Source organism: Hylobates moloch, unplaced genomic scaffold, assembly GCF_009828535.3.
Source record: "Hylobates moloch isolate HMO894 unplaced genomic scaffold, HMol_V3 SCAFFOLD_29, whole genome shotgun sequence".
Lineage (NCBI taxonomy): Eukaryota > Metazoa > Chordata > Mammalia > Primates > Hylobatidae > Hylobates > Hylobates moloch.
This window is the reverse complement of record NW_026652304.1, coordinates 2,043,456-2,066,164: the sequence shown is the minus strand read 5'-3', so window position 1 is coordinate 2,066,164 and position 22,709 is coordinate 2,043,456. Positions and strand designations below refer to the sequence as shown.

The 22,709-nt window shown below is 40.5% G+C and overlaps 1 protein-coding gene across 2 annotated transcripts in view; it reads left to right on the top strand.

Annotated features, from left to right (window-relative positions):
• LOC116463231 (damage-control phosphatase ARMT1) overlaps positions 1 to 22,709 on the top strand; it is a 168,300-nt gene that overhangs the window by 135,255 nt on the left and 10,336 nt on the right. For both annotated transcript variants that reach the window (XM_032146244.2, XM_058434508.1), the window contains 2 exons: positions 1,075 to 1,248; positions 4,313 to 4,555. In XM_032146244.2, the coding sequence (XP_032002135.1) occupies positions 1,075 to 1,248; positions 4,313 to 4,555 (417 nt within the window). The remainder of the gene's footprint in view (positions 1 to 1,074; positions 1,249 to 4,312; positions 4,556 to 22,709) is intronic.

Here is a 22,709-nt window from a genome sequence, read left to right as displayed (position 1 = left end):
AAATAAATAAATAAATAAATAAATAAATAAATAAATAAATAAATAAATAAATAAGACGTACCTGAGGCTGGGTAATTTATAAAGAAAAAGAGGTTTAATGGACTCACAGTTCCACGTGGCTTGGGAGGCCTCACAATCATGGTGGAAGAGTAGGGGATGTCTTACCTGGTGGCAGGCAAAGAGAGAGAATGAGAGCCAAGCAAAAGGGGTTTTCCCCTTATAAAACCATCAGCTGTCGTGAGACTTATTCACTACCATGAGAACAGTATGTGGAAAACTGCCCCCATGATTCAATTATCTTCCACTAGGTCCCTCCCACAACATGTGGGAATTATGGGAGCTACAATTCAGGATGAGATATGAGTGGTGACACAGCCAAACCATATCAATGGGTGGATCCCAGGGGTTAGATTAGCCTGAGAGGGGCGTGGTTGCATCAGCAGGTTGTCAAAGCAGAGAGATGAAGATGTCATCAAACATAGCCAAATGTGTTGTTTGGCAGAGTTAAGAAAAGTATATAGCCGGGCGTGGTGGCTCACGCTTGTAATCCTAGCACTTTGGGAGGCTGAGGCGGGCGGATCACGAGGTCAGGAGATCGAGACCACGGTGAAACCCCGTCTCTCTACTAAAAATACAAAAAAAATTAGCCGGGCGTGGTGGCGGGCGGCTGTAGTCCCAGCTGCTCGGAGAGGCTGAGGCAGGAGAATGGCGTGAACGTGGGAGGCGGAGCTTGCAGTGAGCCGAGATTGCGCCACTGCACTCGAGCCTGGGCAACAGAGCGAGATTCCGTCTCAAAAAAAAAAAAAAAAAACCCCACAAAAGTATATAATATTCGATTGAACATCAACATCAAGGGCTAGGAGAGTCAAGAGCATTCAGACAAGGGGTAGGCAGGGAACTGGCAGGGTGGTTCAGGAATTTATTACCACATGTGGGTCAGAGTGCATGCTCTGCTCCATGCTCTCGGCAAAGGAGAATGACCTGTAAGCTTGGGAGAAAGAGGAAGAGATTCTGTGAGATCACCCATTAACTTTGACTTTCATGTCCCATTTTCGTTCCTGTTCTTGGGTTTAGTATCTTAAATTTCTGGATCAGCTTTCTCAGAAAATGAAGTTGGACCAGATGGCTGCCGAACTTGGCTTTGACATGCGGCTGGATGTGGTTTTAGCTCGAACAGAGCAGCTGGTTCGTCTTGAGAGCAATGCAGTCATTGAGAACAAGACCATTGCCCACAATTTGCAGAGAAAGGTAGGGGATATTGAAACTTGCTAGTATTGAGAGAAGAAATTTCTGAAAAACTGAAACATTGAAAAATAATGTACTGCCACCATATTTACCAGTGTAGCTAGGAAGCATCTTATAAAAATATGTATTTAGAATTGGAGGCTCAATTTCAAATCTGAAGAGTTGGTAAGTGTATCTGTCACCTAAGGTCGTGTTTCACTGTGTGTAATGGGTACCCACAAGGACAGTGACTTAAGCAAGTAGAAGTTTTTTGTTGTTGTTGTTTGTTTGTTTGTTTTTTTCTCACACAAATTCCTGGAGACAGGAAGTTTGGGGCTGGTGTGGCAACTCTCCTCTGTAAAGTCTTCAAGGAACCAGGCTCATTTCAGCTGATTCACTTCCCATCCCTAGGGTGATCCTTATTCTCATGGTTCCAGATGGTGCCCAGAACCATTATATCTGTGTTCAAGATAGAAGAGAAGAAAGGAGTGAGGAATAGGGCTGCAAAAGAACAAGCAGAGGCATCTTTTGAAAAAGGCACTCAGAATTTGCTACATGAACTTTTGTTTATATCCCATGGCCAGAATATGTTTTGGTGGTCAAACCTAGCTGCAAGGGAGGCTTGCAAATGTAGCCTTTACTGTGGGTAGCCATTTACCTAGCTAGAAAAAAATTCACAGTTTCTATTACTTTGGGAGAAGAGGAGAACTGGGGGGACATTTAGCAGCCTCTGCATTTATAAGCTCAGCTGCACTAGAAATTCTAGTAGAGAGAGAAGGGCTTACTTTTCTTCACTCAAAGGAAGAGTTAGAAACAGTTTAGACTAAATCAATGAATGAATGGATGAAAGGGATAAAATATAATTATTAGTTACATAATTATTGGTATTGGGGAAAGAAATAGGAAAACACGGATGTATTCTTATAATAGTTCTTAGGAGAAAAATGCTATGATACAATTCCAGTGTAGATGCTGTATAATGAGTCACATCTGGGCTCCCAATTTGGTTCCATCAAGCTGTGTGACCCTGAACAAATTACATACCTCTCTGTCTCTGTTTCCTCATATTTAAGATGGGGATGCTATATACCCCAAGGATTTGTTAGTTTTTAATAAATAATATTTTCAAACCCTTGGCTCACAAAAGATGCTGTATTCATGTTTGGCTTCTTCTCCACTACCATATCTTGAGAAATATTTTATAAAAGATAGCATACAAACCCTATTACCATTAGAGGCATAAAAATTCAGCTACCATTCTTTCCAAAGTTCTACTCAGATAATTGATTCTTTTTCTCAATATCCAACACCATTACTTCTTAATAATTATATAATTATTAAACTTAACAGTTTATAGAATTTACCAGTGTAAAATTGCAATGGAGTGGAATTTTTTTTTCTTTTCTTTTTTTTTTGAGACAGAGTTTCACTCTTGTCGCCCATGCTGGAGTGCAATGGCGCGATCTCGGCTCACTGCAACCACTGCCTCCCGGGTTCAGGTGATTCTCCTGCCTCAGCCTCCTGAGTATCTGGGATTACAGGCACCTGCAACCATGCCTGGCTAATTTTTGTATTTTTAGTAGAGACTGGGTTTCATCATGTTGGCCAGGCTGGTCTCAAACTCCTGATCTCAGGTCATCCGCCTTCCTTGGCCTCCCAAGGTGCTGGAATTGCAGGCATGAGCCACCATGCCTGGCCTGGAGTGGAATTTGACATGAAGAAGCTTAAGAAAGGGAATTTGATTAGAGAAATATTAAAAAGGCCTTGTTCAAAAATGATCTGGGTATGGACACAGCCGTCACTGTTAGGCAGGATACTCAAAGCAGCATTTCAATAAGTCTTTCCACCTGTTACCACTTTACAAGTGCAGAGTAGATAATTAAGGGAATTTTGATGGTCTTCAGCTGGAACACTTCATAATATATGATTCTGATTCTGATGTTTATAGCAGATGACAGAGGTTTCTGTACTTAATATTCCATCTACTAATTGTGACATGTGGAGCCCAGGAAGATTCTTCCCCCTCTAGAGTCCATGGTCACTTACTTAAATATCACTCTGATTTCCTTTTTTAAGTTTGGTTACCAATGATAAATGATGTTTGAGGACCTATCCCCTGCTTAGTTTGTGGACCTTATAGGCCAGGCATATAACAAAGACCAAGAAACATTCTTACAGTCCCTTTTATTTCTAAGATTTTATATGTATAAGCAAAGCTTTAAAGCAAAGCTTACTTAAAAATCTCCTTGGTATATCTTACTTTAAAAATATATCAACTCTCAGCCAGGTGTGGTGGCTTACACCTGTAATCCCAGCACTTTTGGAGGCTGAGGCAGGTGGACCTCTTGAACCCAGGAGTTCAAGGCCAGCCTAGGCAACACGGTGAAACCCTGTCTTTACAAAAAAATACAAAAATCAACTGGGTGTGGTGGCATGCACCTGTAGTCCCAGCTACTTGGGAGGCTGAGAGGTGGAAGGATTGCTTGAGCCTGAGAGGGAGAGGCTGCAGTGAGCTGTGATCCTGCCATTACACCCCAGCCTGCACGATAGAATGAGACCCTGTCTCAAAAAAAAAAAAAGTTGATATATATCCACTCTCATGTTGGGGGCCACCTATTCCAGTTCTAAGGGATTGAAATGAGCCAGTCTAGGTTTACAGTACTCACTTGCATTGTATCTTATTTCAGAAAATGCCAGTGCAGATATTGTGGCCATTAGATGTTGGACAGGATTTTGTCTCTCTGTCTTCTTATATTCTGCTCTTGATAAACTCATCTGAGGAGTTTTTTAAAAGTAATTTTACATTTTTATGATGATGCACATAATGTCAGAGGGCATCAGATGTGGGAAGCTGACTCCTCTGCACATTTTCTGGGGCTCTTTTGTCTCAGATTTTAGGTACGCAATTAATTCTTGGAAAGGGTATGAATAAAAAATGCAATCAGGAAAAGGAATCCCATGACTTTTTTGATGGTTTACAAATTACTCTTGTTGAGGTGTAGATAGAGATCAACATTATCTGGGTAACTCATTTATATTTACTATTGTTCAATTATTAAAAAAAAAATCCCTGTTTGCATCAAACCAGCTAAAAACACAGAAAGAGAGACTGGAGAGCAAAGAACTACACATGAGCCTCCTCCGGCAGAAAATAGCCCAGCTGGAGGAGGAGAAGCAGGCACGCACGGCCTTGGTGGTTGAGAGGGACAACGCGCATCTTACCATTAGGAACTTGCAGAAGAAGGTGGAGAGGCTGCAGAAAGAGCTGAACATGTGTCGAGACTTGCACACCGAGCTCAAAGCCAAACTGGCTGACACCAATGAACTGAAGGCAAGTGCTTGGCTCCATTTTGTTATTGCTTTTTGCTGGTTACTGTCAATGTTTTATGCAAAAGAATGACAGCTTTATCAGGACACGCCAGAAGAAGAAAGATGAAAGCTTCCTCTGATTTTCTAGAGTTATGGGAAAAATGCAAAAATGACACAAATCAGAGTACACATCCATTTACTGTCTCTTCAATATCTGAAGTGAAGCCATCATTGCTAGGTGAAAAGTCAGTCAAAAAGTGGTGATGTTTTCTTTTTTAAAATTTTTTTGAGGAGGAGTTTCGCTCTTGTTGCCCAGGGATAGAGTGCAATGGCGTGATCTTGGCTTACTACAACCTCCTCTTCCTGTGTTCAAGCAATTCTCCTGCCTCACCCTCCTGAGTAGCCAGGATTAAGGCATGCACCACCACGCCTGGCTAATTTTGTATTTTTAGTAGAGATCGGGTTTCTTCATGTTGGTCAGGTTGGTCTCGAACTCCTGATCTCAGGTGATCTGCCTGCCTTGGCCTCCCAAAGTGTTGGGATTACAGGCGTGAGCCACTGCGCCTGGCCTTATAAAAAATTTTTTCGAGACTGAGTCTCACTCTGTTGTCCAGGCTAGAGTGCAGTGGCATGATCTTGACTCACTCACTGCAAACTCTGCCTGGGTTCAAGTGATTCTCCTGTTTCAGCCTCCCAAGTAGTTGGGATTACAGGTGTGTGCTACCACACCAGGCTAATTATTTTGTATTTTTAGTAGAGATGGGGTTTCACCATGTTGGCCAGACTGGTCCCCAACTTCTGACCTCAAGTTATCTGCCTGCCTCAGCCTCCTGAAGTGCTGGGATTACAAGTATGAGCCACTGCACCTGGCCAAAAGGTGGTGATGTTTTAAGTCCAGAAAAGAAATACATTTCTCCAAAGTGTTGGTGACTGCTATTAGTGATGATAGAGGGATTAATCACATTGGAATTTGCTTAGGAAGAAATGAGAAAATAGGCACAACTGTTTGCTGAAAAGAGTCAGGCAGGCAAGAGTATTTATGTTATGCTCTGTAGGATACATCATTACCAAGTCCAGTGGAGAAGGTCACCAGAACTGGGGAGACAGTTCCTGTATTCAAGGTGTTCAACTTCTAACGAAGGCAGAGCAAAAAGAAATGGGAACTTAGAAGAATTTAATCAAAAGATTTACGTGTCATGCATGTGTGCCACTGGCAATAATATGTAACTTAATATGCACATATCATCCTCAGCAGGTGTGCAAATCGCAAGCACGGTGGACAGTAACATCCTGGCTCTTTGCAGACAATGCTCTGAAACTGCTTTTTGGAAGGTTTCTGAATCTGGAAACAGACAAGCAGGGAAAAAGAATCTGGAATTAAGCCACCCCTTGAACATGCGTAGTGGGGACCATGTTTTAGAAAATATTTTCCACTGTAGTCTCCCTTCTGAGTAGTTTTCTTTTCCCTGCTGAAGCCCTTCTGCCATTGGGGCTAGACTGCCAAGTTGAAGTGTACTTCCTTGGAGAAGGGGAGAATGGGCACCCCCCAGAGAAGGGCACATATCTGAATACAAGGAAGGGGGGAAGCAAGGGAAAGCATCTGAGGTGGTGCCATGGGTGGGGAGGAAATATCAGAGGTAAGTCCCCTCAACAGTCCCTTTACAACTTGAGATGACCTTTAGCAGGGATTTGGGGTAGGGTGGAATAGCATCAGCTGCTCTAACCCTCCTGGAAGGGGCTGCAAAAGATGATGAATCTTGGGGTCCTAGATTGCACCCCAATTCCCTGGAGCCTGGAGTTCCATTTTCACTAGTGAGGGATATGGATGACAGCTGAAACATAAGCTGGAGAGCTTATTACAGGAGCAGATGGGGGTGTTCCTTTCAACTGAGGGACAAAGTGACCCGCCATCAGAGGCCCTGGGGTAATCACCTAGGCTGTGGCCCAATAGCAGCTACAGCCAAGCCTTGAATTAGCTGAGACCAGTGATGTGGCCTTGACTCTGGTGAGAGACCCTGACAAATTTCACGAGTCAAATAATAGATACAGGAGAGATTCAGGGGCAGCATGAGGGCCAGAATCACTTCTTCTAAAATCACAAGGACTTTCCTCCACCCAGTTATCATCTCAGAAAAAAGGAGGGGAGAGAAGAATCCCTTAAAGATGGCACTGCATGAACAAAAACAAATTTTAAACCTGAAGAAATGCAGTTAGCTGCAAATACCATCTGCTCTAACCATTTGGGGTGATGGTAGTGGGGAGTTTGTTTCCTGTATCCAAAGGACCATGAAGATTATCCTAAAGTTAATGTGGCTGAGACATTGCACCAGCTGCTCCTGATTGTAGGATGTGCAGGTGTTCATCCCCAGGCCAGAGGCACTCATCCCCTCTGACATCCTTGCTTATAAGGATATAGGAGTACTACTTTGTTAGAGAGAATAAAGGGCCTTTGGACATTTCCAAAGAAGCTAGAAAAGAAAAGTTAAAGAAATGGAAACCAGTGGTAAGACAGCTAATAGTGGGAGAATGTCATTGAACAAAATAGGAAAAGGGACCTCACCATTATAGCCAATGTGTGATGCACAGCTTTGAAAAGGAAACAAAATTTGGGGCTTTAGAGAACAATAAGGAGAATTTGCAGACCTGATCTAACACTTTTGAAGAATTTCTCTTACCCATAGGGAGGCGGTTGCATGTAGACACGGATATGGCAAAACTCAGAGCTGTACAGTGTTTCATGAACTCAGACTGAAAAATCAGTCTCCTGTCTTTGCCAAGACTTTATAAACATAGATCACCTCCTAGTGCTGTCATGGTATGTGGTACAACATTGCTTCTGATCAAACAACAGTTGGTTGGAGCAGAGGATGAGGATGAGTGGCAGTCAATGCAATAATAGGTGAATAGGAGGTCTGGTTGGCTGCTGATGACACCTTGACAATGTCTGGGAGTTAGGGAGTGGAAGAAGCTGAGCAGTGGACAGGGGCTGGATCACATGGAGCCTTATGTGTCACGCTAAGATGTTTGGACTTATCCTCTGGGTCCTGGGGAGCCATTGGAGGATAAAATTGTCAGGAAAGAGACTGAGAAGAAACAGAGAGAGAGATAGGGAGAGAGCAGAATGAGGCTGTGGTCAACTGTACCAAGTACAGCAGTGAGATAATGACTGAAGGAGTATCCACTATACTTGGCTTTGGAAAATCTGTGAGTCAAGCATGTACAGATCATGGTGGTAGTGGGTGAGGGTTTTGAGAACAAGCCAAATTTCAGGGATGAAAGAGAAATGAAAACAAAGAGTGCAATACCCTTCTGGGATACTTGGATGAAAAGAAGAGAGTTAGGGTTAGGAAAGTAAATAAAGTTGGCTTGCGTATTTACTTGGTTGCTTTATTTTGCATAGACAGATCCACATACTTTTACAGATAAGATATAGGAAAGGTATGGGAGAGACTTGGTTTGACTGACTCAAGAATTACTCAGGCCCCTACACATTTCAAAGGAATGTTAAGTCTTCCTTCCAGTGGAGAATAGAGATCTCTCTAACTTGTTAACACAATAAATGTCAACTTCATGCATTTATGAGATAGCAAATATAGAATATATTTTTATTTTGTATTTGATACAAATCCAAAATATCAGACTTCTGAAATCAATTTCCAAGACAGATTACTGATATCAGCTATCCACCATTGTACATTGCCTAAGCTTGTCCCTGTATTAATTTCACTATTCATAAAGTAATATTTCTGGACATTAGCAAAAATAGCTTTGCTGTATTAATTTCTTAGGGCTACCCAATTACCACAAACTGAGTGGCTTAATACTCAATCCCGCTAACAGTCCTTGGTTTATAGCTGCATAATTCCCATCTCTGCCTCCCCTTAACGTGACCTCCCCCTGTGTGTCTCTTCTCTCTCTTATAAGGACATCCATTGTTGGCATTAGGGCCCATCCTAATTCAAAATGATCTCCTTATGAGACTCTTATCTTAATCATTACCTGCAAAGGCCCTTATCTAAATAAGGTCACATTCCGAGGTTCTGGGTGGACGCAGCTTTTGGGAAGGCACTACTCAAACCACTACACTTTTTAAATTAACAATTTTAACACTCTTAGAGGGACAATATAAAATAATAACTTGAATTACATTTCTATGGTTTTTTTAAAAATGAGAAATATTTACATGCCATAAAGTTTATTTTTTAAAGTGTATAATTGAATGGTTTTTAGTATATTGACAAGGTTGTACAAACATCACCACTATCTAATTCCAGGACTTTGCATCACTCCTCCCACATCCTCCCCCAAAATCCCACACCCATCCACAGTCATTCTTCATTTACCCTTTCTTCAACTTCTGGTAACCAGTAATCTTTCTGTCTTTATAAATTTGTCCATTCTGTAAATTGTATATAAATGGAATCATATAATATGTGGCCTTTGTCTCTGGCTTTTTGTATTAGTCTGTTTTCCTGCTGCTGATAAAGACATACCTGAGACTGGGCAATTTCCAAAAGAAAGAGGTTTAATGGACTTACAGTTACACATGGCTGGGAAGGCCTCATAATCATGGCAGAAGGTTAAAGGCACTTCTTACATGGCAGTGGCAAGAGAGAATGACAGCCATCAGATCTCGTAAAACTTATTCACTATCACGAGAAAAGTGGGGGGACACCACCCCCATGATTCAGTTATCTCCAAATGGGCCCTTCCCACAACATATAGGAATTATAGGAGCTACAATTCAAGATGGCATTTGGGTGGTGACACAGCCAAACCATATCACTTCTTTTACTTAGTATGAGTATACTTAGTATTTTCAAGTTTCATCCCATGTTGTACCATGGATCAGTACTTCATTCCTGTATTGGTCAGTGTTCTCCAGGAAAACAGAAGCAATAGGAGGTGTGTGTGTGTGTGTGTGTGTGTGTGTATACAGACAGGTATATATAGATATAAGTATCTAATATAAATATCTACATCGATCTATCAATCATCTATCTATATAGAAAGATTTATTTTAAAGAATTGGCTCACACAATTATGGAGACTAGCAGGATGGGCTGACAGACTGGAGCCCCAGGTAGAGCTGATGTTGTAGTAAAAGTATGAAGGCTGGCAGATTTTCCTTGGTTCAGGGAAGCTCATTGTCTTGTGCTGCTTATGCCTTCAACTGATTGGATGAAGCTTACCCACATTATGGAGGGCACTCTGCTTTATGCAAAGTCTACCCATTTAAATATTTGACCAAATATCTGGGCATGATTGCCCAGCCAAACTGATACATAAAATTAACCATCATAATTCCTTTTTATGGATGAGGAATATTTCATTGTATGGATATACCACATTTTGCTTGTCCATTCAGCATTTAATGAGCATTTAGATTGTTTCCACTTTTGGCTATTCTGATCAAGGCTGCTATGAACATTTGGGTGAAAGCTTTTGTACTCGTTTCTATGTCTGTTTCAAAACCATGATTGAAGACCTCGATGCCTAGGTTATACAAATCTTCTGTTTTAGGACCCATGCTGTAAATTTACTCCTAAATTCTAGACTGAGAAAAAGTAGACCTTTCCAGATACTATTACATTTTAATTTGGCAGGCAAACATAAGTATAATAGAAATCCTTTTTGCAAGAAAAATGTTTTTCACGAATTCCCCTACCTGTATTGAGTTAAAATAATTTCATTATATTTACAATGTACAAACTTAAAACTACATAGGAATTTCTTAATCTTATATTTCTTAATGTTATGAAATCCATATCAGTTTAGAAATCAAAACAAAGGATAAAATAGAATTTAAAAAATTAGGGATATTAATTCAATGTGATAGATTATTTTACTAAAATCACCATTGATATGGTTTGGCTCTGTGTCCCTACCCAAATGTCATCTTGAATTGTAATCCCCATGTGTTGAGGGAGGGAGGTGATTGGATCATGGGAGCGGTTTTCCCCATGCTGTTCTCATGATAGTGAGTTCTCATGAGATCTGATTGTTTTATAAGTGTTTGACAGTTCCTTCTTCACATGCTCTCACTCTTGCCTGCTACCATGTAAGACATGCCTGCTTCCCCTTCTGCCATGATTGTAAGTTTCCTGAGCTCTCCCCAGCAATGCAGAACTGTGAGTCAATTAAATTTATTTCTGTTATAAATTACCCAGTCTCGGATATTTCTTTCTTTCTTTCTTTCTTTTTTTTTTTTTGAGATGGAGTTTCGCTCTTGTTGCCTAGGCTGGAGTGCAATGGCACAATCTCAGCTCACTGCAACCTCCACCTCCCGGGTTCAAGCGATTCTCCTGTTTCAGCCTCCTGAGTAGCTGGGATTACAGGCATGCACCACCATGCCTGGCTAATTTTTTGTATTTTTAGTAAAGATGGGGTTTCACCATGTTGGCCAGGCTGGTCGTGAACTCCTGACCTCAGGTGATCCACCCTCCTCGGCCTCCTAAAGTGCTGGGATTACAGGCGTGAGACAACGTGCCCAGCTGGGTATTTCTTTATGGCATGGACTATATACTATCCATTAATGGACTAATACATCCATTAATAAGAATGTGTGGTACTAACTGCTCATGATGCAAGTTCTTTTGAGTTTGGCATGTTTAAAGTTTATTATCTTTTGAGTTTGGCATGTTTAAAGTTTATTTTCCCTAAGGGTATAGAAGTTATTGTACCATGTGTTTTATTTTAATACTGCAGATACTTTATTTGTACCTATGCCATGACATAGTTTGGCCTTCACTTTGTATGAACACATTATTTATGTATTAACTCTGCCTTTACCATTTCCTTATTAACCCAGGATAACTACTAATTGGCACAAACATAGCCTTATACACAAATGCAAATGCCAAGTACTGAAATCACGTGGCAGAATGGCAGAGGATGAAGAAAGTGCTTTGTGTAATTTATATCATGCTAGGTGCTTTATAGCCTGCATCAATTATCATTAGTCTCAGCTCAATATACTGAAACACCCCATAATATCAGTGGCTTAGAGAGGAGAGGCATTTATTCCCTTCTCACTGGAAAGAAGCACCTGGCGACCTCAGTTTTCAACCTTCTGCTTCAGTATCCTAGCAATAGCTTTAGTCCTCAATGCCATCTTCTAGGCCAAGCTAGCTGCTGGGGCTCCAGCTTCACTCTAGTCATCAGGAAGGAGGGACAGTGGAAGGACACCCTGTGTGCTGCTTTCCAGGAATGATACAACACTTCTTATGTCTCCATTGGCCAGAACTTAGTAACTTAGTCCCTGGACCTCATTTAAGTGAAGTTGGTCTGAGAAATGGGTCTTTATTCTGTACAGTAAGAACTAAGTAAGAATAGCTATTTGGTGGAGAGCCATCAGCTATCAGCCTATATCATGTGGCCCAACCTTAGTAGGGAGCTATGGCCGAAGATCAGCAGTCAGACAACCAAAAACTAGTGGAAAGCTCATTATCTTCATTGCACTCTTTCAAGGAAACACCAAAAGGGATTAACATTCTTCAGCCACCTGTGAAGTTCTCTCCCACTTTGTAACTCTCTTTATATCTCCCACACGAGACAGCCTCTCCCCACATTCCTTCCCCACTCCAGAACTTTCTCCAACCCAATGAGTATAGCCTTTCTTAATTTTTTTCCCCTGAGCTCCCATCTCATACTCGGCTCCAATGATGTAGATCCACTGGATTTCTGGGACTGCTTTGAGCTTTTCCCACTTCTGAACGTATACAGCAAGCAGATCTCCAGCAAGAGGCATGCTCCTGGGGGTCAGATGGTGAAGGAGTGGAGGGGTGTGTCCTTATTAGGAGCTGAGAAAGGTGTGTTGGTTAATGGCTACAATATTATAGCTGGATAGGAGGAATAGGTTTTAGTATTCTGTAACACTGTAGGGTGGCTATAGTTAACAATACTTTATTGTATATCTTCAAATAGCTAGAAGAGAGGATTTTGAATGTTTCCAACACAAAGAAATGGTAAATGTTTGAGGCGATGGATAATGCTAATTACCCTGATTTTGACACGTGTTCCTATGGTAGGGAAGGAGGGGAAGTGAGCGCAGACTGCAAAGCTGAACATCCATCTTTGATTTCTGCTACATTCCTGCTTAGTTACACCTTTTTCTCTCATTTTTATTTGGCTCATAACAACTGTACATATTTTTGGGATACAGAGTGATATTTTGATGCATGTATACAATGGATAATGAATAAATCAAGGTAATTAGTATATCCATCACCTCAAATATTTTATCATTTATTTTTGTTGGAAAGATTCAAAATCTTCTCTTCTAGCTATTTGAAAATGTACAATAAATTGTTGTTAACTAGAATCACCCCATAGTGCTTTAGAACGCTAAAACTTATTCCTTCTATCCAGCTGTAATTCTCTATCCATTAACCAACCTTTTCCTATGCCCTGCCCTCACCCTTCCCAGCCTCTAATAACTACAATTCCATTCTCTGCATCTATGCACTCAACTTTTTTAGCTTTTACATATGAGTGAGAATATGTGATATTTATCTTTCTGTGCCTGGCTTATTTCACTTTACATAACGTCCTCAAGACTCATCCATGTTGCTGTGAATGACAGGATTTCACGCTTTATTATGGTAGAATAGTACTGATACATAGATTGAGGATGCCTCAAGCCTGTGTTTGCCTCAGCTGTAGTAAATGATTGGAGCATTGCCTATCCCAAATGGGAAATGTCCCAAAGGGGATATTCTGGCAGTGTGGGAGGCTAGCTAAGGTGCATGCCCAGGAGATACATGGAACATACCTCCTACAGTGTGGTCCTGCTGAACAGATGCCATTCTGATTTGGCATTTCCTTCGGTCAAGTTAAAGAGCTGTCTCCCCTGTTTGTCTCTGGCTGTCTTCAGATATATTTTTCCCTTCAGGCACTCAAAGTAGATGCTTTCTGTGGGTTGAGGCAGGAACTGGCCTCTTAGCAGGGAACTTAAGATGTTGGGGAAGTTGGTTGTTCACCTTGATCTTACTTTTTCCATTGTAGAAACCATGAGTCTGGGGAGATTTCCTGCACTTGTGGTGCTGGGAATGTTGTGGGGAGGGGCATTGTGGCTATGGAAGTCTGATTTTCTTACTCTCTGCTTAGAGTTTTTTCACTTCTCTCTGGCTCCAGGAACTGTCTCATCTTTATATTTGAGTTCTGAAGTGTTGCTGGTGATAATCTTGGTGCTGTATATTTGTTTTTGTTTTTGTATATCTTGGGGTTCTGAGGGAACAGTGCCACCAGCTTGCTTCTATGCCACCATTTTTTTTCTTTTTTTTTGAGACAGAGTCTTGCTCTGTTGCCCAGGCTGGAGTGCAATGGCATGATCTCGGCTCACTGCAACCTCCACCTCCTGGGTTCAAGCAATTCTCCTGCCTCAGCCTCCCAAGTAGCTGGGATTACAGGTACATGCCATCACGCCTGGCTAACTTTTGTATTTTTAGTAGAGACAGGGTTTCAGCATTTTGGCCAGCATGGTATCGAACTCCTGACCTCAGGTGATCCACCCACCTGTGCCGCCCAAGGTGTTGGGATTACAGGCGTGAGCCACTGCACCTGGCCTATGGCACCATTTTGAAACCAAAAATCTTTTTGTCTTTTTGATGTAGGCATTATTGCTATAAACTTTTCTCTTAGTACTGCTTTTGCTGTATTTCGTGGGTTTTAATATGTTTGTGCCTCCATTTTCATTTGTTTCAAGAATTTTTTGGATTTTCTTTTTTTTTTTTTTTTTTTTTTTTTTTTTTTTTTTTTTTTTGAGACAGAGTCTCGCTGTCGCCCCGGCTGGAGTGCAGTGGCGCGATCTCGGCTCACTGCAGTCTCCGCCCCCCGGGGTTCACGCCATTCTCCTGCCTCAGCCTCCCGAGTAGCTGGGACTACAGGCGCCCGCCATCTCGCCCGGCTAATTTTTTGTATTTTTAGTAGAGACGGGGTTTCACTGTGTTAGCCAGGATGGTCTCGATCTCTTGACCTTGTGATCCGCCCGCCTCGGCCTCCCAAAGTGCTGGGATTACAGGCGTGAGCCACCGCGCCCGGCGGATTTTCTTAATTTCTTCCTTGACTCCATTTGTCATTCAGGTGCATGTTGTTTAATTTCCATGTATTTGTAGAATTTTCAAAGTTTCTCTTGTGATTGATTTCTAATTTTAGTCCACTGTGGTCTAAAAAGATACTTGGTATGATTTCTATTTTAAAAAATTTGTTGAGACTTGTTTTGTGGTCTAATGTATGGTTTATCGTGGAGAATATTCCATGTGCTGATGAGAAGAGCATGTATTCTGCAGTAGTTGAATGAAATATTCTGTAAATGTTTATTAGGTCAAATTGTTCCATAGTAATAGTTTATGTCCAAGACTTCTTTGTTGATTTTCTGTCTACAGGATCTGTGCAATACTGAGTATGAGGTGTTGAAGTCCTCAGCTATTATTATAATGGAATTTATCTCTCTTGTTATCTCTAACAATATTTGCTTCATGTATCTGGGTGTGTTTGGTTACATATATATTTACAATTGTTGTATCCTCTTATTGTTCTTTTTATCATTATGTAATCACCTTTTTCTTACTTAATATCTAGCTTGTTTTCTATAAGTATAGCTAGTTCTGCTTGATTTTGGCTTTTGTTTGCTTAAATTATCTTTTTCCATCTCTTCACATTCAGTCTATGTGTCTTTACAGGTGAAGTTAATTTCTTATAGGCAGCATATAGTTGAGTTTTTAAAAAAAATCCATTTAGCCACTAATTGGAGAGCTTAGACCATTTACATTCAATGTTATTACTGATAAGTAAGAACTTGTTATTGCCATTTTGCTGTTTGTTTGCGGTGGCATCAGTAGAGCAGGCACTTGAGACAGAAAAATGCCCCCTACTAAGTGTGGGTCTACAGGGGTTGACCTTGGAGAGAAATGTATTTTCAGTCTATATTTTTTAATTGAGGAATTTAAACTATTTACATTCAAGGTTGTTATTCATAAGTGAGGACTTACTCCTTTCATTTTGGTAATTATTCTCTGGTTTTTAATATATCATTTGTTCCTTTTTTCCTCTCTTATTGTTTATCTTCACAGTTTGCAGTTTGATGATTTTTATAGTGATAGCATTTGATTCCTTTCTCTTTCCCATTTGTGTATCTGCTTTAATAGTGAGTTTTAACTTTCATGTGTTTTCATTCTGGTAAATATCTTTTTGCTTCTAGATGTAGGACTCTTAAACATTTCTTCTTGCACTTGTCTGATGGTGATGAGTTCCCTCAGTTTTTGCTTGTCTGGGAAAAAGAATAACTTTGTTGGCTGTGTATTGTTGATAGGAATTTTTTTTTCCTTTTAGCACTTTGAATCCCATTCTCTCCTAACCTGTAAAGTTTCTCTTGAGAAATACACTGTTAATCTGATGGAAGTTCACTCATATGTGACTTTATGCTTTTCTTTTGCTGTTTTTAGAATTCTCTTTTTGTCTTTGACTTTTGACGTTTAGACTATAATGTACTTGAGAGAGGTTTTTTGGGTTGAAACTATTTGGGGATCTTTGAGCTTCCTGTCTCTGTCTGTCCATATCTTTCACAAGACTTGGGACATTTTCAACCAGTATTTCATTAAATAGGATTTTAATGTGTTTTCCGTCCCTTTTCCTTCTGTAACTTCCAATAATGCAAATATTTGTTCACTTAATGGTGTCCCTATGCCACATAGACTTTCTTCATTATTTTTTCTTTTTTGGACTGGGTTATTTCAAGAGACCTGTTTTCAGGTGTAGAAATTATTTCTTCTGCATGATCTAGTCTATTATTGAAGCTCTCAATAATGTTTTTAATTTTATTAATTGAATTCTTCAGTTCCAAGACTTAACCTTGGTTCTTTTTCTTATATTTATTTCTTTGCTGACTTTCTTATTCAGATCATGATTTTTTCTTATTTCATTGAATTATCTCTTTTATTTCATTGAGTTTCCTTATCATGATTTGAATTCTTTGTCAAGCATTTCATAGAGGTCCTTTTCTTTGGGATTTGTTATTGAAGTTTTATTGTGTTCCTGTGGAGGTGTACTTGCTTTTTCCATGTGTCTTGTGTCCCTATGTTTGTATCTGTACATCTGTTGAAACAAACAGTTCTTCCAATTTTATGAAGCCGCTTTTGTAGGGAAAGACTTTTTCCTATAGATATGGCTTAGATTGTTGATTGGGTAGGGTGTTTTGGCTTTGGTTCTGGGAGGGTACAGTTGTGTAGTCTCTGTATGATTTCTTTAGCTGTAATCAATGTTAGCGGTATCTGTGAGTACTTCAGTGGCCTAGGGTGTGGTGTTTTGCGGAGGCTGTGGTGTGGCTTTGCTGGAGATGGAGATGCATGGCAGGCTGGTCCTTGGGCCTCTGGTGACACATGCAGAGATGAGGTGGTCCCACCACTGGAAGTGGGGTCAGACTGCCAGTGGTCATGGCAGAAGGCCATGAGTAGGTGGCTACCAGGCTCTGGGGAGCATGCACGTTCGGTCTCAGGAAGTGAGTTTGCCTCAGCATAAATTTCCTCTCTGGAATAATGAGGTCACATGGACTCCAGGCAGCTCACTATACTGGGCTTGTGTCCTGTAAGGGCTGTGGTCTCCTGTAGCTAAGTTTATAGGTGTCCATGATATGACTGTGGACTGCTAGGGATCTCCCACTTACCTTTTTCCTTCAATGGGAAGTCTCTCTTTGCTCCAAGCTGATCCTGGCTGACTGCTTTGCTTTCCTTTCTATGCTGCCCTCCTGAGTTTTTGCATCTCAGAAGGTCTTTGTCACTTCCTTGCTGAATTCCAGCGTTCCTCCCTAGACACTGTTTGATGTGTGGTTATTTGTTGTTTTGGTCCTTCTTTGTGGTAGAGATGAGTGTTGGTTGCCTTTAGTTAGCCATCTTGATGATGTTTTCTACTTAGTTAAGTTTTTTTGTCCTTTTCAAAGAGGGACACAGCATCTATTTGAGCCATCAAAACAATCTCCCACTTTGCTGTCCTATCCCATTCAGAGAGCCTGAGCTCACTTCCTGGCTCCTGCTGGGTGGTGTTTTCAATGAAGCTTCCTGAAACCTTCCAGCTGGAGAATTTAGATCCTCTCAGGGAGCCAACACACCAAAATTTAAATTTGATCATCTTCCTTTTTCTGGGCTTTTGGCCCTTATAACATGAGAGAATTGTTCACCAGATTTTAAAATTCTTTTCTTTAAGGAAGCAGACAGTAGATACAGTGTTTATGACAGCAAAGCACACTTGGAAGCTTCTCTGCCCTTGCTAGAGTCTGAGCGGCACATCAATCTTGTTTATGACCAGTTCTGTCCCACTGGACGAAAATTAGGGGCACAGTCTCGCTGAACTTTGAGCTGGGTCTGAGGAGTTCCCTTAGGAAGATTAAGAAACCGACTTAGTCCCACTCCACTCTCAGGAATCTGTTGCTGGGTTTGAGGCTTTCTTCACCACTGTTGGCTCCCTGTTCTGCCCTGGTGGCTTGGCTCAGAGCTCCATTACTTGTTCTTGCTTCCTGGGAACAAAGATTCAGGCAGCCCTGAGGATTCTGATAAAGTCTCATATTTTTTAGAGATTCTTGGCAACAAATTCTTCTCATTAGGACTTGATTCATGAGCTTCTAGACCTCCAAGCTGTGTTCCATCACCTTTGGTAGATAGTCCACTGTAAATGTTTTCCCAATCTGAACAGACAGGCTGAATGTATCTGTTCTTTTATAAATACAAGGTTTAAAATTCAACATACCAATCCCAGCAATTTACCATTTGCCACATATTTTCTTTGTAGCAGTGAGATAGTTTGTATGTGAAAGGGATCTCTTTGTTTTAAAGGGAGATCACTTTGTTTTAAAAATTGATATTTATTTAATCAGTGTAATGTCCGCATTTTATAAAATGTTTAATGGTCTACAGAATATATTATTTTGAGCAATATGCTTATGTAACTTATAAATATGTATACATATATATTCAAAAAATTCTACTAGTAGGATCCATGATCAATACTTCCCCTTTCCCAACTTCTTTTTTGAAAATATTTAATTGTTTTGAAAAATTTCTAAGCTGTAGAAAATGGCAGGAATAGTATAGTGGATACTCTTTTACCCTTCACATAGATTGTTAATATTTTACTGATTACTATATTTTGCCTGGAGAGAGAAGCGATAGATGTTTTATTTTTGCCAAAGCATGTGAGAGTAAGTAGCAAACATCATGACACTTCACCCCCCAAATATTTTCCCACGTATCACTTAAGAACAAGGGCATTCTCTTACACGGCCACAATACAATCAGCACACATAGGTATTAACATTGAGACAATGCTCTGATGTATTGGTATCTACTATGCAGTTCATAATCAAATAAGGGTTTTGGTAACTTGGGATCCATAAATGGTCTGCAAGTTTGGCCCCTGTAGACCTGCACTTAGTGGGTGCAATTTCCCTGTCTCAGGTGCCTGCTCTACTGGTGATATCTTTCACTGGCTCTGTTGCTCACTTAGAATTTTTTCTCCCAGCTGTTGACATTTTATTTTCTGCATAGTTCTGAAGCTGCAGCAGTTGTTCTTATGCCTTCTTGATTGTAAGTTTCATAGAAGCTGTCAATTTCCAAGGGATTTCATCTCCTTTGGATGGAGCCAGGTCAATAGCTGCAAACCTGTCTAAGAATGTCTGCCATTGGCCTCCTCTCTGTCTTGAAAGGTGTCTTAGTCTCTCAGCACTTTGGGAGGTTGAGGCAGGCGGATCACAAGGTCAGAAGATCAAGGACATCTTGGCCAACATGGTGAAACCCGTCTCTGCTAAAAATATAAAAATTAGCCAGGAGTGGTGGTGCACTCCTGTAGTCCAGCTACTCTGGAGGCTGAGGCAGGAGAATCGCTTGAACCCGAGAGGCGGAGGTTGCAGTGAGCCGAGATTGTGCCACTGCACTCCAGTCTGGGTGACAAGAGCGAAACCCTGTCTGAAAAAAAAAAAGAAAGAAAGTTATCTTAGTCTATTAAGGCTGCTATAACAAAATACCATAAACGGGGTGGCTTACAAACAACAGAAATTTCTTATAGTTCTAGAGGCTGAGAAGTTAAAAATCAAGGTGCCAGCAGATTTGATATCTGGTGAGAGCATGCTTCCTTGTTCATAGATGATGCCTTCTTGCTGTGTCTTCACATGGTAGAAGGGGTGAGGCAGCTCTCTGGGGCCTCTTCTATAAGAGCACTAATCCCATTCATGATGGCTCTGCCTTCATAACCTAATCACCTTCCAGAGGTCCCACTTCTTAATATCATCACTGTGGAGGTTAGAATTTCAACATATGAATTTAGGAGGACACAAACGTGCAGACTGTAGCAAAAGAAGTTTTGTGCCTTAAGAAGTTCTATGGGTTATAGTAGGTAAAAACTTTTTGTTTTTGTTTTTTTGAGACGGAGTCTCACTCTGTCACCCAGGCTGGAGTGAATGGTGTGGTCTCTGCTCACTGCAACTTCTGCCCCCGGGGTTCAAGCGATTCTCCTGCCTCAGCCTCCTGAGTAGCTGGGAGTACAGGCCCCCGCCACCACGCCCAACTAATTTTTGCATTTTTAATAGAGACGGGGTTTCACTATCTTGGCCAGGCTGGTCTTGAACTCCTGACTTTGTGATCCACCCGCCTTGGTCTCCCAAAGTGCTGGGATTACAGGTGTGAGCCACCGCGCCTGGCCAAAACTAGTTTCTAGTTTATGAGTTCAGCAGTTATTTGACTCTGGATTCCTCAATTTAGTGATGTCACACAAAATGGTATAAATAAATCTGATTTTTTCCATCTGGACATCTATATCCCAAGCAGTCACATCTCCTCTAGATCATGTCCTAATCTTAGAACAGTTGCTCCCATTCCTCAGACTTTCTAGTGGGATAGTGAGAGCCTTCAGAGTGTAGAACAGGCTCACTTGTGCCGTGATTCAGATGCTCAGCCACAGTGAAGATGCGCTCTATGCCTAACCCTAGGGAGAGATTTCAATCTCTGACAGTAGTCTCCACATGTCATCAACATAAGTCATAGTCATCTCAAAGCCCTTCAGCAATACATAATCAGGAGTTGAGCAACTAAATGACAGTTGTTAGTTTTATTATCATCAGTAAAAAAATACAAAAGAGATTCATTCATTGGGGCAGCAACATTCTCATTCCCCTTTCTCTCTCATTACATTGCTGCACAACACCAATGCCTTCTCCCAGTTCCCTCTTGCATGATTCTAGGTTTCTTCAGGAAGGCTTTCCTGCAGCCTAGTTAGCATAGACTTCATTTTTCTCCCTACTTCTCTCTCAGCTCTTTACCATGTAGGTCAATTTAGCCTCCCTGGCTTGCTTCCTTCCTGACAATCTCCCCCTTTACCCAAATTCTACCCTAGAAGCAATTAGATAAAAGTAGACGCATCAAGAAAACATCTTTTCTTCTTAGGAAAGAAGGGATGGGAGGGAAGGAAGAAAACAGCAAATACTTATTATTTGGTACCTTTTATTCTGTTACTTTCTTACTTTTTTTTTTAATGATTTAACCACAAAACAAAAACACAAAATAATGCTTTTTCTTTGAGAATATACCTGAACAGTTTACCTCAACTGTCAGAAAGCACAGAACTAAATTCAGAGCTGTACTGGTCTTTGTTTGCTCTTTGTCTATTCATTCCTTACTGATATGTTTATTTATTTATTTCAGGTTAATTTATTTTGATCCTTTTAAAGAGCTTCCTTGTAAATGTACTTTCAAATAAGAGCTTTATCAAGATACAGCTGATATACCATAAAATTCACTTTTTAAAAGTGTACAATTTAGGCCGGGTACACTGTATTCCCAACAGTTTGGGAGGCTGAGGCAAGAGGATCACTTGAGGCCAGGGGTCCGCGACCAGCCTGGCAAAACCATATCTCTACTAAAAATACAAAAATTAGCTAGGCATGGTGGCTCACACCTGTGATCCCAGCTACTGGGGAAGCTGAGGCACAAGAATTGCTCGAAACTGGAAAGCAGAGGTTACAGTGAGCTGAGATTGTGCCACTGCACTCCAGCCTGGGTGACAGAGCAAGACCTTGTCTCAAAAAAGGTGTACAATTTAGTGATTTTTAGTATATGCACATATATAGCAAATGGCACCACTATCATATTTCAAAACATTTTCATCCCTTCCAAGAGAAACCCTGTACCCATAAGTGGTTGCTCCCCATTCTGCCCTCCTACTAGCCCCTGGCCTTTTCTGGATCTTTCATATAAATGGGATAATAGTATATGTGTTTTTTTGCAATTGGCTTCTTTCCCTTAGCATGACGTTTTCAAGGTTTACCCATGTGGTAGCATGTCACAGTACTCTATTCTTTTTTACTGCTGAATGATATTCCATTGTATGGCTATACCACATTTGTTTTTCCATCTGCCAGCTGATGGCATTTGGGTTGTTTCTACTTTTTGGTGATTATGAATAATACTTCTATGAACATTTGTGTACAGTTTCTGTGTGGGCATAAGTTTTCAGTTCTCTTGCCCATACGCCTAGGAATGGAATTGCTGGGTCATTTGGTAATTCTATATTTAATATTTTAAAAACTGACAAACTATTTTCCACAGTAGCCACACCATTTTACATTCCTACCAGTAGTGTATGAGACTTCTAGCTTCCTCACATCCTTGCTAACACTTGTGATTGTCTGTCTTTTTTATTTTAGCCATCCTAGTGGATACTAAATGGTAGCTCGTTTATATTATTTTTAATGACCAGTCAAAACAATTTGTGTCTGTGTGAAGTTGCTTCAAATTCTTTTTTTATTGTGGTAAAATAAAAATAACATAATATATATCATTTTAACCATTATTAAGTGTACAATTCAGTGGTGTTAAGTACATTCACAGTGTTGTGCAATCATTATCACTATCCACTTCTAGAATTTTTCTATCATCTCAAACTGAAACTTCGTGCCAATCAGACAATAGCTCACATTTCTCCTCTTCCCCAGCCCCTGGTGACTTCTATCTTACATACAATTTCTATGAATTAGCCTATTCTATGTACTTCATATAAGTGGAATTATACAATATTAGTCCTTTTGTGTCTGGCTTATTTCACTTAGCATGTTTTCAAGGCTCATCCATGTTGTAGTTGTAGTATGTGTCAGAATATCATTTATTTTATTTTATTTTTTTATTATTTTTTTTTTTTTT